This window comes from Catharus ustulatus, chromosome 1 (assembly GCF_009819885.2).
Source record: "Catharus ustulatus isolate bCatUst1 chromosome 1, bCatUst1.pri.v2, whole genome shotgun sequence".
Lineage (NCBI taxonomy): Eukaryota > Metazoa > Chordata > Aves > Passeriformes > Turdidae > Catharus > Catharus ustulatus.
The window spans coordinates 46481747-46498689 of record NC_046221.1 but is presented as its reverse complement, the minus strand read 5'-3'; the positions used below and the strand labels follow the sequence as shown (position 1 = coordinate 46498689).

The 16943-nt window shown below is 40.0% G+C and overlaps 1 protein-coding gene across 1 annotated transcript in view; it reads left to right on the top strand.

Moving 5' to 3' along the window:
• The window catches only part of TRAK1 (trafficking kinesin protein 1), a 114317-nt gene extending 100326 nt beyond the window's left edge, over window positions 1-13991 (top strand). The window contains 2 exon segments of the mRNA XM_042780203.1: window positions 7013-7115; window positions 11019-13991. Coding sequence (XP_042636137.1) covers window positions 7013-7115; window positions 11019-11817 — 902 coding nt within the window. The 3' untranslated portion in view covers window positions 11818-13991.
• The last annotated feature ends 2952 nt before the right edge of the window (window positions 13992-16943 follow it).

Sequence of the window (16943 nt, the reverse complement as noted above, 5' to 3'; positions counted from 1 at the left end):
AAAGTTTCTATGATTTTTTAAAATATTAATATGGAAATAAATAATGCTTCTTCAGGTAGTTTTGTACAGTTTTGAATATTATTCAAGTTTTTATAATTTTGAAGAGTCTGAGTAACAACAGCAAGAAAAGCTGGAGATATAAGAAACATAGACTGAAATAACCAAAGATTGAAATAACTGGCATTTTTAGGACTAGGGAATAAAAGATTAAACAAAAGACATGATTAATTGTAAAATGTGTTGCCATAGAAAGAAAGCAGTTCTTCATGTACTCAAGGTACAGTAAATGTGCAAAAAAATGTTTCTTGGGTTACATTTTTAAAAGTTTTCTAATTGTGAGAGTGTTCGACATTGGAGCATGTTGAAAAAGAAGACTCGTGAGCTAAACATAGATAAGGATATAGTTTAGTTCCTTGTTGGGTTTTTTTTAAAGAACAAATTAGTCTAACATTTCTGGGTAATAATTTGAAAGAGTTCTTTCTTTGGAGTAGAGCAGTAAATGTAGGCCTGCTCTGTGACTACAAACTCTTAAGAAAGTCTAGTATTTCCTTCCATTTTCTGCCTCCATTATGATTTCAATAAAGGTCACTGTCTATGAACAGGTTATTTACTGGTTAGTGCTGATGTTTCCTGGGAAAAGTCTATCTCAAACAGGGTTTTTAAGCAAATTTCCTACCTTATATTGACAAAGTAGATGAAATCCATGAAATTGCTCTAGCAATCTTACCTTGTATTGTTTGCCGAGTCATTTTAATACATTACAGAAATAAATGGGTCAAAATTAATAACTTTTTGTGGAATGAGCAAGTGCACCAAAACCTTGTATTTCCCATTCTTTTGCCTTCTTTCAAAATGTTATGTAGGATTTAGGAGTATCCATGAGCTACCATGTCATTATTGGTTGTGTTGCTGCTTTTTGTTGAAGCAGCAATTTGTCAGGCATTGTGTAAGAAGAGGATTGTGGATTTTGTCCAAGTAGGCACTTACTAATGTAGCAGTACTTCCTAGGATGCACAATCTGCCCACTAAATAATATATTTTGGGAGATTGTGCAGCCATTGCTTCTCATTGCTTCTCCTCATCATTCTTTGTTCTAGAATTCTCTGTAGGAAAAGCAAGGCAGGTAGGGGTGTGCATGACATGTGGCACCTCATCATGAGCCCATCCTGAGTATAAGGTTACGACATCATTGCTTGCATGATTTCCAGTTGGGAATTGATTCAGTTGGCAACATACAGAATAAATCTTGCTACAGAATGTGGAAGTGAAGTAAAAAGGGAAGGAGAGAAAAATCTTGCATACAGTCTCTAACAGTAGTGCCTTTGCTTGTAATCCAGGATAGCTCCATTGTGGAAAAATCTCATTCAAGAGGTCTGTAAAAGCCAGAGGGTATCTTACAGTCGCTGTTGGCAGGCCATAAAGTGTGCCAGTCTAGAGCTACAGGTCCTCTAGCCTCAGACCAAAAGAGGTCTTTAGTAATGCAGTGCCTACAAGGACCTTCCCAGCAGGTGTAGGTTATCTTAGTCTGTTGGGCAGGTTTGTGCTTCAATTGATTGTATGCTCTGAGTTTTGTATCTTGCCTTTTTTGCACTGGATATGTTCCTTGTCACAGTACTTACAAACACTATTCATATTGCTATTTTGTGTGTGCAGAGTGCTGCTCAAAATGAGTCCAAGAACTTATTTCAGTGTCCAGGCTCAGGAGAGCAAACATTGCTGGTGCCAAAAATATCTTGTAGCCAAAACAAATGTATATAGAACAATTGTAATGGGTATTCTGTTCTTGGGATAGCTAGAGTCAGACATCATTCTGACTAAAAAAAGGAAAAGTTATGTTCATTGTGTTTTCTTGTCCCTATGTTGAAACATGTAGTACCCATTGATCTATAAAATAGCTTCTTCACCATAATGCATCTTCTATCCCAATTATGACACTGAACATTTCAGGAGAATTTAGCACCCATGTTCCTTATGGTCTGCAATTAGTCTGTGTGTGGGTAGCGTTAACTTTATGGAGGACTGTAAATTCCAAAGTTGCAGTTTTAGCATAATACACAGGAGTAGGTCAAAATTTGTGTATCACTTGTGTAGATTCCCAGCGTAAATCAATAATAGAGAAGTTACAGGGTACATTGTTCTTAAAATCATCTGGAACAAGTAATTTTTGTAGCACAAGTTTTTAGTAACCTCAGTATTTGTTTTTTGTTCTGTGAAAAAAACTAGTATATTATAAAACTGTACAGAAACTGTTTTGGAGGGAGGGGTTGTTTAGGTTGGTTTTTTGTTTGGTTTTTTTTTTAATTCACTGGCTTTCATGTTTCCTTTAAAGAAACAAACGAAACACCATCCACTCAAAGCACTTAATGATGTTATGAATGTCCTAATTTTGAAGTTGGAAGGGCTGCACTTAATGCAGTGTATGCTTAATTGCCTGTTAGTGTTGGGTGCATAAACTGGTCTTTCAATACTTGTATTTGTTAGTTCCACTGATTGATTGCTTTGAATGGACGTGCACAGCATTACGGGATCAGCACTCTCATACTTCATGCTTAGACTTTAACCATGGCATGGAGGGCTTTCCAAATAGAGGCCTAAAATCACAAGATCAAGTAATGAATGTATTATGTTTGAGTTGTTTTTAGCAGGTTTACTATACATGCTTCTAAAAAGTTATCATTGTACAGAAAAGCAATAAATTTTGTAACTCTTCATAGAACTGAGGTATTGATGCATATTTAAATATATTCTATTTTCAAATGGCATGAATATTTCCCAGTAATTATTTCTTTAAGAAAAGTCTGTCAGCAGTTGCTTTCTATGCTGTTAAAATGCTTGAATTTTTGGGATCCTAGCCTGCATAAACTTATGTTGAAGGCGCATTAAATACTTTGAAGTCTTTCTACATCTGTGCACAGTGGTTATATAAGTGATCTCAGCCAGAAGAACACCTGTCCAAAGAATACTTGCCTTTGTTCAATTTTTCCTTTCTTTCTGTTTCCAAAGGCAAAATAAATGAAAATTTTGGAAAATCAATATTCAGAAAATAATTTTGTTGTTTAAGAAACCTAACAAAATTCACGCTCCTCGTGCAGATGTATGAATTATTGGAGGTTTTGAGTATTCACGGTTACATTGTTAGAAGAGCCCCATGTTAATGTTTTACAGCTGTTGCTTTTATCACTTATCTCCTTTTTATTGTAGTGGTTCACTCAGGCATCAGATCCAGCCTACTCTATATTCCCCCTATTCTGTCAGCCAGGCATTTTCAGTACAGGTAGCATTGGTATCTTAGCTACCTGTAGGTGATGAACTCTGCTAAATCTAAACATTACATTAATCCAGTGTTTCGTCCTGTGGGTCCTTGTGGGGTTTTGTGACCAAGTTTCCAGTAAGTTCACCTCACCCAACAATGGAAGTGGCACAAACTGGCAAAAGTGAAGTCCATAAGCCTGTATTCTAGATCATCACACAGTAGGGAAAGAGGAGTCTCCTAATGATCCTTCATTATCTTCTTTTAAGCAGGCAGAACTTTCAGCAATAAACTTCTAGTGCTTTAAAAACACCATCTGTTGCTCTAAGGATGCCTCAGTCTCATTGTCATTCCATCCCTGTTTCCACAGCCTGTGCTAAAGAGATGTCCTAATTCCAGTGCATTGCCTGCTCAAATAGCAGGGAACTAGGTTCCTCCTTTTCTTGAAACATGCCAAAAAATGATGGAGCAGAGTGGCTAGCTTCACTAGCAGAGTGTGTCAGTCTGGATCAAAATTGTACTCTAATTTAGATTTCCCAATTTTTTGAAGTTAATTCCCTATAATCTATATGTACCAGGTGTTTGTACAAAGTACAAATATTTACTGGTCACCTTGAGCTCTCTGCATCCTCACTGTATTTCAGCGTAACAACAAATTTGAATTTTGATAAAATGGTACAAGAGTTAATGATGCTTTAGTATAGCTACCTCTTAGAAATCTTTCTCAAACTTCATTTGTCTTGAGATCTTCTTGTGGGTGGGCCAGACCACTTGTTTGCTTGCTGTGACTTTGTACCTTCCTCTGCATAAGGTGGTTGAAAATCCAGATAAAAATGGACTTTTGAGAGTTCCCTGGGCAGAAGGTCATGTCCTAAACACATCTGTTTTGCTGTTTATACCTAGCAGAATGGTCCACAGGCTCAGAGTCCTGAAGCTGGATCTGAGACAACTCTGAGATACATAAAGTCAGCTTTGTGTTTTGTGAGGAAAGCCCTGTTTATTTTACCAGAAGATGGAGCTCTCTGCACTCAGTTTGACTGGAACCTGACTTTTTTTTTAAAAAAAAAAGGTGTTTTTACAATGTTTGTGCTTACGAAAGAGTCCTTTCATCTATGATGGTTTGCATTTTTCCATAAAGCCTGCGAATTGTTTGAGAAACTTAATAAGGTGAAGAATCATTAATTCCTGAATGCTAAAACATGATACAGCAGAAGCCTTAGGTATAGATTTAATTCTAATTTAGGGGGAAAATGCACTAACAGTTTGCACAGGGTTTCTGATGGGTGAAGTCACGTGATATTTCTGCAAATTTTGTTAAGCACTGAATTATGTACAGATTCTTTTTCATACAGATATGAAGCCTTGTTGTTAAACTATGGCTATTTGGAAAAGAGGGTATAAGTAAAACATTTGGTTTCAGGCAGTTACATGGAGCAGGTGTTTATATTCAGAGAATACTTTGATATATGTGAATGTGAAGATAGTCTTCCGTATTAGAAAAATGTATTACTTCCTGGTGAATTTTTACCAACTCAGGAGATGGCCATTTATATGTAAAATTACTAAGTTAGAAATTAATAATTTTGTTTCTATTTGATAAACTTTGTTCATTTACAGCAACAGGTTCTCAATCTTTACTGTGTCCAAAGGATGGAAAATGCTACAGCAATATGATACAACCCATTGTTGACTGATGAAGGATGAAGCTGGTACAGGACTTTCTTAGTGGTATTTGAGGGTGAAATACATCCTTGAAATTGATAGTTTTTTTCATCATTTTGGTTTATCTCCTCTGATTAGAGTTAATGATTTCTCTACTTTTAGCAGCCTTCTCCTATCTTTGACTCATTAATAGCAATGAGTCTTGCTTTTGCTAATGCTGCATTGTTTCTTCAACATGCCTGTCTCCAATCTGAGGGGATGCCCAGTGGATGTGACAAATGGGGAAAATGCACTGATTGTATTACAGCTGTGTGCTTTGGGTTGAGCTTGCAGTCTTAAACCAGCATTGCTTTATTCTGTTCTCTATTCATCATCCAGGGATAATTGCTTTGTTTCTAATTGATTTATGTTAAAGTCCTGTGTTTCTCTAAATAACCAATTTTTTCATGTCCAGTTATCTAAGTTCTTTCTCCAGATTTTCTTATAACTCTCTACAATATGGAGAGAATAATGATTGCTAGGCTGTGCTCCCTTGTAATAGCTTTTGTAGTGCTCACACTAATCTCTAAAGCAACTGGATTCCTGAAGCATCCTAATTACCATCTCTGGAGGTGAAGTAGAGCTTGTTGTTATGTTATGCCGTGCTAACATTTGAGTGTGTTAACATGACACTCTAGTGGGTCCTTAGAAATATCCTTCTCTAATCTACAGCCATACATTCCAGCAATGACTAGAAGTTACCTCACACTGTATGCTCAGCCACTTCTGCTTCCACCGTTCACACTGGCCATGCTCTACACCCCGCCCCCCACACTGCTTATATGTGTTCTTAAAGGGCTACCTAACCACACACACTGTTATGGAGCTGTGATACTTTATACGTGAAAAAGGGAACACAGCCACAATTAAGACTTGCCTTGCTTCTGCTGAGCTGCTCTGGGAGTTCAGAATGGTGTCTGCTCTAGCTGGTCGGTCTGTCTGTCTTTTGCAATGTGTTGAATAGTTGTGTACTGTGGTATTAAAATATGGCTTAATCAGGGAATGGCTCAGAGGGTTGGGTAGGACTGGTGGGGAGGGAGCTGCACATGGTTTTTATTGTGCATGTCTTTTGATCACTGCTAAGTTTTGTTACTAAGTAAGAGAACCTATGCAATCATGATATCTTTGATATAATATTTAACTCTGGGTGTTCTTCAACCAGCTTTTCAGATGCATGGCTCTTAAATTCTGTAGTTATTTTGCAGTGACCACAGCTGCATTGTATAGCAGGTTAATGCAGCCACAGAAGTATTGCTACTAAGAAGAAAGAAGTTGGCCTAAGTCCTTCATTTTTAAAAACTGAGCTATATTGTTTCTTTCCCAAATCACTGAACTATCACCAGAGTGGCAGTTTTACAGCCACATTTGTTAGGAAATTTGCTTACTACACTGTCTGCAAATATTCAGAAACTGCTATATTATGCAGCTGAGGACATATATTTTTAAAAAACCTAATCACATGCACAAGAGAATTTTCACAGATGTACAGTAGTGGATCCAAAAAACTACCACTTTCCATATTGTGGATATGAAATGTCAGAGAAACAGTAATTAATGTCTGTCCCTCCCCACCCCAACAATCTGTATTCCTGTAGCATTAGCAGATGGATCCATTACAGAGAAGTAATGGGGATACCTTTTTGTGGATCAATCTAGAAGCTGAAAGGCACAAGCATTTAGAAAATTCTGGTTCTCCTGAGCTGGTACTAGAAAATTTTGCTTGTAATTTCCCACTGAGGCAAGTTGCATTAGTTTAGATAAGGGCTAGCATTTCAAACACTGCCTGGCCTAAATTTGGTTTGAGCAAGACTTAATCTGCAGTGTTTTTTATCATGGGCAAGTTTCAGCAGACCTTTTTAGCACTGACCTTGGAGTCCTAGAGGTGTTTCTTTTGGAGAACAAGTGTCTGTTTAACACTGTAGTACTTGGGCATTTCACTTTTCTTGCATTGATCCCATCAAGGTGCCTCATCACTTTTTACATCTGTCTTATCAGCACACAGAAGTTTGGTTTTCCCCCTTTTCTGTGTAAAATGCAAAGAATTTGCTTTTTTTAATTTAGTACCTCATCCTGGGAAGTGCATGTCACAAACCAACTCCACCTTCACCTTCACCACCTGCCGCATTCTGCACCCCTCCGATGAGCTCACACGAGTCACACCAAGGTAAGGGATTGTCATGATGGCAAAGCCTTCAGCTCTATCAGAGTTTCCCCTCTAAGCAAATGCAAAATAATAGCATAAGCATTGACTACATCTGTGAATTACAACACACCCACCAATTATTCCTCCCATTTTAAGTTACTGCAGCTTGAATTTGGGAGGCATGTGTGATGTTTCAAAAAGCCAATTAAAGTTTCTTAAATTTAGTTGAGATATTATAGGATCAGACATAACTGATATCCAAACCTGGCTACTCTTCATCTTAGACTAGTTGTAGTCCTCATATGTGACTGGTCAGGATGTAATCTCTTACTAAAAAAGATGAAAGGTTTTTCCAAGGAGGAAGTGAAAAGCTTTCTTCTCAGAAGAAAAAGGGATGTGCCAGTAAAGAAGTCCAGGAACTACATGAGGAATGGAGGAGGACATATGCCTTAACTGGAAACAGTTAAGAAACTGTTATTGTAGTTATTGTATAGTTATTGGAAATTAATTCATAGTTGCTAGACTGAAGGTGATGCAATAGCAATTGGCAATATAGACACTGGATGCCAACAGAAGGCACTTCCCTGGTCTTCTGGAAGGTGAAGATCTGAGAACCAGAGCGGGGTGTGTGGAAGAGGGAGCTTTCCTCCCTTAGCAAATCAGGATTTAGGGGATGTTCTTTTCTGTTTATAAGGACAATGTCTCATTGCATTCTCTGCCCCTTCCAGCTCCTCTGTGTAAGTGTACCACTGTGTAGGTCCCCATGCAGAGGTGTTGTGTCTGCATTTGTTTATACATGAGATAGCCACTGACTTCCTATGAAGGGCATACAAAGTAAGGGTAAGGAACATGAAAACCTTCAAGTGGAAAAGAAATATATGATGTTTAAATGTAACTATTTGGTTCGCTTTCTAAGGGACTAATAACTAAGTTCATTATTAGTGGCCTGGCTAGTTTTTCTTTATTCTTTTCTGTCTTTCCCTTTAGCATTATTACTGAAGAGATCCTCTTATATGGCTGCAGTTCTATTTTAATCTTCTTGTTATGTTGAATTGCTGTCAGTTGTGATCATAATGAACTCTTTGGATGCTAAATCTAACAAATCAGTCAGAAAAGACAGCTAACTTCAGTGCATTTTCAGCTGCCATAGTTAAATGGAAGTTCATCATTTGTTCAGGAGAACAAAGAGCAAAATAAACAAAATTATGTTTTCAGCAGATGTTTAAGGAGCTCCTCCTTACCAACTATAAATGATTCTTCACAGGTCATGTGAGGAGGATGAAAAACTGCCTTATGTCTCATTGTGATGAGAGGAGGTATAGGGCAAACACTGTGACTCAGCGTGGTCGGGGGTGAGCAACACTGCCAGCAGCATCTCTGTTGGCAGGTCATGTACAAGGAATGCTAGTGTGTGTGGCACCAGCTAACCCCAAGAGGTTTGGCATTTACCTACCTGGTTGCATTTTAACCTGTGCTATCCCAGGTGTTGCTCTAACCTGACTAAATTTCATCCAGCTAAATGAAATGCTCCTTTATTTATTTCTTTTCTCGACCTAACTCTGAGACCGTCACTGGGCTGAGTTGCTGAGGCCACTTTGAGTCTGTTTCTGTGGTTGTGTCCAGGGTGCCCTGCAGTGTTAGTTTGATGGGAAAAATATTTCCCAGTTAAAGCAATGCCAAAATGATCAAATGGGAAAAAAGGGCAACACCTGCAACTGCTTTCTTGAAGGGATGGCTTTTTTAATTGCACTATAGTGTATAACTGTGCTGAAAAATTAGTAGAAATACTAAACTACATGCCTGTGCCACTGAAATCTGTATCTGGAAAGAGTGAAGCTTTTGGAGTTAATAAACCATTCGAGCGCTATAGTTTTCATGTAGTGACCAGGATATCTTGGAAGCCTGGTAATTAACACCATATGTCTGGATTTCTGAAATGTGTATGGTAATACCTTGTAGTTCATGCAGTAACTCCTCTCCCTTTTTTCTCACTCATGCTTTTCAAAACTTCTGTATTTACCTCTATGGGAGATGCACCACAGTGGGTGTCACTGCTGTTTAGTTCCACTGGAATTTGAACTGTGAAGGTCCAGCTTTAATCAGTGTCTAAGAGAAGAATTGTAAACAACTTCTTTCCACTCAGCCTTGCCTTGAGAGTGTGTGTGCTGCTGCAGTGGGTGTGTGTGGCCTCCTTAGCTCTGCTGGGAGAGATCCTTCTCCCCTGCTGCTGCCTCAGCCCAGGCAGGACATCAGGATGTGCCTTAGTACATCTGCCACATGCACTGACAGCCACAGCACACACAGGGGTGCAAGGAGACTGAGTCCAAAGCCACTAAGTAAGGCTGTGTTTCTAATTACATCTGCCAGTTTTCTCAAATAAGTGTTCCACTACAGTATACCAGGAGGAATATATGGGATTCCTCTTGTTGAATTGAAACTGCAATTCAGCTTCCTCAATTTCATTTGCTTATGGTAGAGGTTGGTACAGTTCCAAATAAGTGTTAGAGATCATGTTGGTCAGATCCTGTTTCACCTTGGAAAGAAGACATGACTTGAGATTTCATAGCATCAGGCTAATATTTTCCTTATTAAGAAGTGCCTTAAAGATATGCTGATTTTTAGACCATGGCACTAGAGTTTTCAGTGTTGTGTGAATTCACGTCACCTGCTCACTGTAAACCAAGGATCTAGATGATGTTCTGAGCTCATCAGAAGCTGCAGCTGAAAGCATTCCAGGTGTCTAACCTGTTATGCACAGTAGTGTTGGCTATACAGAGTTCTTTACTATAAGGTAAAATGAGACTGAAAAGTCCAGTCAAGACATCATCTCAGCCCTTTTTGCCTATATGGGCAAAGAAGATGCAATTTAGTTGTTAACCAGAGTCTCCTCTTGGAAATCCAACCAGATTGTCTCAAAGTGGCTCTTTGAGATGTTTTTCTTGTGCAGAGAGCCTCACTTAAGTCACGTGTTATGGCTGAGGCAATCGAACAGCATGGCTCTACTGAAAAAGGAAGATCTCACTCTCTCTCCTGTGCCTTCCCCTCCCAACTGCTTAGTTTTCCCACTGTCTTGCACTGGCTTCACTTTCTGTGTGACTTTTTGCTGAGTGCCTTCTACCTGCTTACCTGGCAAGGCGAGGGAATAGATTTCCTTCTTTTTGAACAGTGGTGAGCTCACATCAGTGAATCCTTTGTTAGCATTAAGTGTTGCATTGCTCAAGACCCTTTACTTTCCATTAGAGGAAATGAACCTGTGGTTAGGAGACACTACTGTGGAATTTTTATTATTATTATTATTATTATTATTATTATTTGCGTGTGTATACTTGTGGCAAAGACCATAATTTGCACATGGTTAGAAAAAGTTGGAATTTTTATTTTTTCCTGAAGGTGCATGGAGCTCTTGGGATTCTCTCAGATATTAATTTGGAGTGTCATAGATATCCCACATGCCTCATTTCTGGAATAGCTAAGTACACCATACCTTAGTGAATGAGTGTTCAGTTCTGTGTGCTCAGAAGTGACGCTTAAAGTAGATGTCTTGCTTATACCATTGGTCCAGTCTCCCACATTTCCTTGTCTCTTAGAAGCAGCTGGGAGTTGTGACAGCCAGTAGATCAGGAAGTAAAAGTAAAGGTGTTAATCACAAACCTGTAAATAGTTTATCAGGAGAAATGTGGTGCTGGGTGTTGGCAGTGACATTGATCCTGTGAGTCTGGGCTCTGCGGTGTGCAAAGTGGAGATGTGTTTTTTAAGATCTGGTGGTTTTGCACTTGTAATCACATTTGTGAGGGGTTGGGAACTGTCAGTGTCCCGTGCACTCTTCAAATGGATAAAAGGCCCTGCTCAGGGTTTAAAATCTTGCCTGTAGTAAATTTTAATTTTCTAGTGGAGAGAATAATTTGACTGCTGCTTTGCTTTCAGCCTTAACGCAGCACCTACTCCAGCTTGTGGCAGCATTAGCAATTTGAAAGGCACCCCAGCGGCTACTCCCTGCACTCCTCGGCGTCTGAGTTTGGCCGAATCCTTCACCAACCTCCGGGAATCCACGACGACGATGAGCACGTCCCTGGGGCTGGTGTGGCTGCTGAAGGAAAGGGGCATCTCAGCAGCAGTGTACAATCCACAGAGCTGGGACAGAGCCAGCAGGAGCACCCTGCTGAACACATACTCCCCTAAAATGGCGATCATTCCTTCCACTCCACCAAATTCACCCATGCAGACACCTTCTACTTCCCCTCCATCTTTTGAGTTCAAGTGCACCAGCCCACCTTATGACAACTTCTTGGCTTCAAAACCTGCTAGTTCAATCTTGAAGGAGGTGAGGAATAAAAAGAACATCAGAAACAGTGAGAGCCAAACTGACGTGTCTGTTTCCAACCTTAATCTCGTGGACAAAGTCAGAAGGTTTGGTATTGCCAAAGTTGTGAGTTCAGGGCAAGCGTCAGCTCCTCCTTTAACTGATGACCAGGGACCTCTTCTCTGTGGGGCACAGGGACCAGTGAGGGCCCTTGTTCCTGGAGGCCTGGCACCTGACAGTCTCCCCTTGGGCTGCCCTGCCGTGACCAGTGCCATCGGAGGCATCCAGCTGAACACTGGCATCCGAAGGAATCGGAGCTTCCCCACCATGGTGGGTTCCAGCATGCAGATGAAAGGCCCAACATCCCTCACTTCAGGGATCCTCATGGGAACCAAGCTCCCGAAGCAAACTAGCTTACGATGAAGGACTTTATTTTTACAGCTAGTCTTTTTAAATGAAAATACTCAGATTCTTTCTTCAGTCTCCTTTTCCTTTCCCCACCACCCCTTCATTGCCTCTTGAGTTTGACAAATCAACTTTGTGCCTAACGGGAGAAATGTGTAAACTTTGTACAAAATGTGTAAATATGTACCAGATCTATTGTAACTAATTGGATTATTTTACTGTTCAATCAAGTGCAAAAGGCTCTATGTTGTGATTGCTGTATTAAGGTTAACTTGTTAACCTTTTGAAAAGTTTGGTTTTTTTTTTTAAGATGCACTGAAAAAAAAACGAAAGAGCAAAACCAACAAAAAATAACTTGACTAGAAAAGCGTGAATTCTGTAGCTAGCCTAACTTGAGTCAAAGGTGCATGGGAAGCTATTGAATGTGTTATGTGAGACCTCTCATTACATCACTTGAAGCATGGGAGCATTTGTGCTTTGTTAAATACTGAAAAAAGCATTCAGTTTAACATGTGGAAGTTTTAATTTTGCCTCTGTATATGAGTTGAGTTATTGGAGTGCCTGGCTATTATGCCTGAATGGATGAAACCTTATGGTTTTTTTTCCTGTTCTGTATTTGCCTCCTCCCCCAAGATTGTAAACTTGAACTAATACTGTGTTGAGGTCAGCAGGCCTACTGGGTACCTGGGATATTGACATATTCCTACCACTGCTGTTTCCTTTGGCACACTTACACTTTGTGCAACTTCTTTCTTTGTTGCTTTTTTGTTTTGTTTTGTTCTTCAATGCTGCACTGGATTGTGGAAGGGAAAATGCTTTATTATGTGTTGCTGCCACTGAAACATGCTTTGTCAGTGCGCCCAAAGAAAACAGTTTTCACAACTCGTAAGGTAAACACGGCAGTGACTTCCTGGAAGTCCAAGTTACGGAACAGATCGACAGATAAGAATGTTATAAAAGAACATGTAGCAAAACCAGTATTAGGAAAAGGTGAGTCCTTGAATCCTCAGCAGAGAACCACAGAAAACATTTAGTAACGGGATGGTGCAGGCGGGAGAGAACAACTTGCAGCCCTCGTGCTGATCTTCGTGTTTCATGCATGTCAGAGACAGTGGCCTTCTAAGCAGGGTGAGAATATTCTCCACCTATTTTCTGTTTTCTTTTTTTCAGAGAAACCTTTTTCATCCAAATTTGGGCCCTGGCATAGGTAAAAATAGGGGAAATGCTTCATTTTTGCAGTGTTTTTAAAATGAGGGAAATACCTGCTATACAAATATATAACCCCCTGCTTTTTCAGAAAGGAAACATAAGACCTCATGCAACCTTTTGTTGCCAGGCAATCCTAATTATATTGCAATTTTTTCTCTGTTTCTCCCAACCTTCTTCAGGGTGCTTGTAGAAAGAGTTTAAATACCTTGGAACTGGAACAGACTGGATGGAGCTTGTTTCTAGAGCAGAGCTGAGACATAAATATTTTTTTGGAAGAGGAAATGGAGAGGAGCAAAGCAGGAAGGGTTTAGCATCCACTTTCTTTGCACTTCTTGTGGCACCTAAAATCAAGCTCCCCATTTGTTACTATTGTCACACTACACGTAATTGCCATGAATTGCCATTTGTACCGACTGTTACTAAATTATTAGCACTGATAATTTCTTGTATAAATGAAACTGTCTTTTAGTCTTTGTGACAAGAGATAGGTGGGTGGTTTGTTTTTTTCTGAATGAAGTAGTTATTGCAGTAGCGCTATGGACACTAAGGATATTTTTTGAGAAAGAAAAAAAACCACATCAGTCAGTTACAGCATGTGTTTGAAGACTTCTATTTATTCTATGAACTTACAATGTTTTAGTAAAATGCCATCAGCTCTGTTTGCTGTTGTATGTGTGCACTTATTGCAAGTACATTTAAGTATCTTTTTATTTGAATGTATCTTAAACCAGTAGATAGAATAACAGTTGATTCTGAAAAAATGTCATGGACTTAATGGACCATTTTATATTCCCAGAGAAAGAAAGCAATAGCATAAGAGAACTTAAAGTGTAGAAGTTAATCATGCAATTGGGAAGTATTATTTAGCCTTTAAATAAGTTGTAGGAGCTGTCCACCCACCAGAGAAAGCAATTGTAACACATCAGAATGATGAAATTAATTTTTTCCTTCACTAATATCAATAAAACAACAGAAAAGTTGCATTGTTGTGTGTTATTCAACTTTTTGCTGTTCTTTTAAGGTGATAAATCTTCCACCTTGATCCCTTGCTGTCTTCTCTTAGTTAAAGCAAAATAAATAAGAGATCATAGTTTGTTTTTTTAATTCTTAGACATAGAACTGGTTGAAAAGTTTTCAGATTTTAAGTTGGCTGAAATCAGTGATACTTGAGTCAAAAGAAAAAAAGAGAAGCAAATGTGCTTTTTAATTTTTTTTTTGTTTGAATTGTGACAATGCACAATTGGATGTTGTATGGTTTCTGTATTTTGAGGAGTTTGAATTCTCCTGCTTAATACAGTGCAAAACCTGTAGTGACAAAATGTGAAAGTACAGAATAAGAAGAAAACATCCTGTTTTTCAAGAGACAGGACTGAGGTCTGCTGTTAGCCAGTATCTTTATTACTGAGGGAGGGAGCATTACAGTGATGAAACATCAGGTAGTGAGAAGCTCAAAAAATCTGCATACTTAGGGAAAGCTAAGTAAAGAAAAAAGCTCCCTGGAGGAGGGAGTAATCAGGCAGTAACTCATAGAAAGATTAGACAGCCTTATTGAGAAGGATGTGTGTGTGTATGGGGTAGAGAGAGAAATAATAGCATTTATATCATGTACTTGCTGCAGAGAAAAAATGGGACAGCGGTAATACCAAAATAAACTCGTGGAGGGCTTTCATTAGTGTGATGCAGGGCACTACACCAGCTTTGAGAGAGGCTGATGCCAGGGCAGAGCCAGGGACTGTTAGTGAGTACAGACATCCTTCCTTTCTGCACAGCTCTGTGCCCTAGAGAAGCTCGTGGTTGGAAAGTTAATGGAGCACTGTGCATCTAGCCCTCCTTGCTGGAAACAGGATGAGTTAAGCAAGTGCCAAACCAGGGATGGTGAGAGCTGATTCTGAGTGCACAGAAGAGAGTATGTTGAAATTGTCCTCCACTCTTGCGATGTTAAGTATCTCGGAAACGTCTCTGGATGCATCTTTGCTTTTAGTAATTCTCTTCTGAAAGCTGGGTTGGAGGGAAGAGGAAGATGAGGTGCTGAGGAATTGTATCTAAGACTGGGCTGTAGATGGATCCTGGAACACAGGATGTTCTTTGAAGACTCAAGAATGACTAAAGACACATATTGAGACTCTTCCCCTTTTGCTTTTACATGTATCCTAAGCATTGGATGGCCCCACAACATACTGCTATTGTGCACAGAGGTTTAAGAGTTCCCCCCACTCCCTGAACACATTTACTGGCTGCTTTCTACATTGAATTGAAAAGCCCAGCAATGCTGGTGAATGTGCCCTGCCTTCCTTTGGTACAGACAGCACCTGCTGCCTGTGGCTTGTATTGACAATGAAGAATTTGCCTTGTTCAGCTGTGCTACCACATCTCACTGGGTGCTATTCAGACCTGCTTTAATTCACTTAACAAGCCAATTGAACCACAGAATGGTAAGGAAAATAAAAGGCCTTGAAAGTTATTGGTGCTAAGCAACATCCTTGGCTATAATGTAGGCAGTGGGCTTTCGTGTGAGAACTGCATACACTTGAGAGGCCAGTAATGTTTGTATTTAAAAGATGACGGAGATTTTTGTCCTGCTGAAATAGGTTTCAAGCTGTGCTGAATCCAATTGCTGTTCAATTGACACAGGTACTTAAAAATTATTAAAGCTTTAACAAGCACACAGCCAGTTTTTTCTTTCTTTGAGGAAATTTTAATGAACTTAGGGGATACAAAAATTGAACACGCAGAGAAGTCTTTTGCTGCTCTGCTGAGACATTGAAATGTTCATCTTGTTTGACTTGCAAATTCCAGTTCTCAGGCCTTGAAGAGGGGAATGCCTGGTCTGTTGTCAGGCTTGCTGAAATGTGCACAGCTGGGCTGCAGCTGGGAACGTCTGGCTGGGGCATGTTGCTAGCCTACATGCAGCAATGATGGAGCAGCTGAGGATGTATCAAAGCCAGGGAGAGGAAAGCAGGATCCACACTGGTTTGAAATACCAGGGGAGATGAGACTCAGAGTCAGGTGTGCTGGTGTAGCTCAGGTTTCCCTCACATGCTGCCTCAGCTCCCGGGGAGAGCTGCCCCCTCTCCAGGCATGGGTGCTCCCTCTCTCTTGTCTGGGTTTTTCTTCATTCTCCCAAGGAGCACTTGCTATTTGCACCTTTTTCACAGCTGTTGTATGCACAACTCTGCAAAAGCAGAACCACAGGCTCTTCCCAAATAATTTATGTGGAGTTTGCAGCAAGCTGCTCCTTTTGTGGAGATTTGTCCAGCACCTGTTTTGAAATAAAGTTAATAAAGCTGGAACAGAACAAATTGAATCAAGCTCATGGAGAAAATAAACTGCAATTAAACACAAAAAGGTATTGATTTGCTATTTTGCCTGTGTAAATTTAGCACCTATGCACATGTTTTCATAAAGATAAATTTGGATAAAGCTAAATTAAATGTCAAGAGAGTTGTCAGTGCCAGAAATCTCACGTTCCAGACAGCACTAGGTGGTTGTGTCAGTGCACTGCTATGTGTGCTGGAATCTGTGGGGCATTTCTCAGCCCAAAGGCCTCCTACCCAGCTGCAGAGCCTCCATTCCTGAGGCTGCTGTTTCCCTTGGATTAAAACAGGACAGCCTGGCGAGTGGTTTCACTACTGCCATGGGATAAGGGTTGCAACTACCAAGGCTGCATGACTTTTCCAGGTTTGCTGTCTCCCCTGTTTAGCTCAAATTAGCACCTCCAGGTCACCTGGGACCTGAACGGTGTCTCGGCAGCCTTTACAACTCTTTCCCATCTGGGGAATTTTTTCTGTTTCCAACGGAGCAGATGATGGATATTTTTATGATAATGAGGATAATGTTACTGAGCTGCCAATAACCAGCTGCTAACAGCCAGTTCCCCCTTGCCTTGAGGAACAGCACTGTGTCCCAGACTCACAGTCCCTCTTCATAACTACTGC